Genomic DNA, 345 nt, shown 5'->3' with positions numbered 1-345 from the left:
TTACACTGGAAAATAAATTTCCCTTTTCATTCACACTTTCTTACATACCTGACACGTGATAAACTAACCTCTTTACGCTGGTCACTCATCATGACAGGATTTGGTGTAAGATCAAGGTATTTAAGGTCCTTCTCACTGGCCTCTTCCCACTTGAACCCGAGACTGAGATCAGGCGTTGGGTCCCTGTGGAATGAAGTTATATTCGAGGGTCACCTTGATAGATAGCTCCGTGGATTAAATGGGGTTGGAAGAGAAACAGGAATACAGGAAAATGAATCGTCGCATTACACCTAGCATGGATGAGGCAAGGAGAGTAGGTATTCGAATGTCTGTAAAGACATTACA

The 345-nt window shown here is 42.6% G+C and overlaps 1 protein-coding gene across 1 annotated transcript in view; it reads right to left on the bottom strand.

Moving 5' to 3' along the window:
- Positions 1-345, bottom strand: part of LOC119585064 (venom carboxylesterase-6-like) — a gene marked incomplete in the record, with an annotated part of 16,961 nt that overhangs the window by 1,917 nt on the left and 14,699 nt on the right. Inside the window, 1 exon segment of the mRNA XM_037933681.1 lies at positions 69-183. Within this exon segment, the coding sequence (XP_037789609.1) occupies positions 69-183 (115 nt within the window).

Source organism: Penaeus monodon, chromosome 19 (assembly GCF_015228065.2).
Source record: "Penaeus monodon isolate SGIC_2016 chromosome 19, NSTDA_Pmon_1, whole genome shotgun sequence".
NCBI classification, from domain to species: Eukaryota; Metazoa; Arthropoda; class Malacostraca; order Decapoda; family Penaeidae; genus Penaeus; species Penaeus monodon.
Note: the sequence above shows the minus strand (reverse complement) of the source record. Positions and strands in the feature narration are given on the sequence as shown.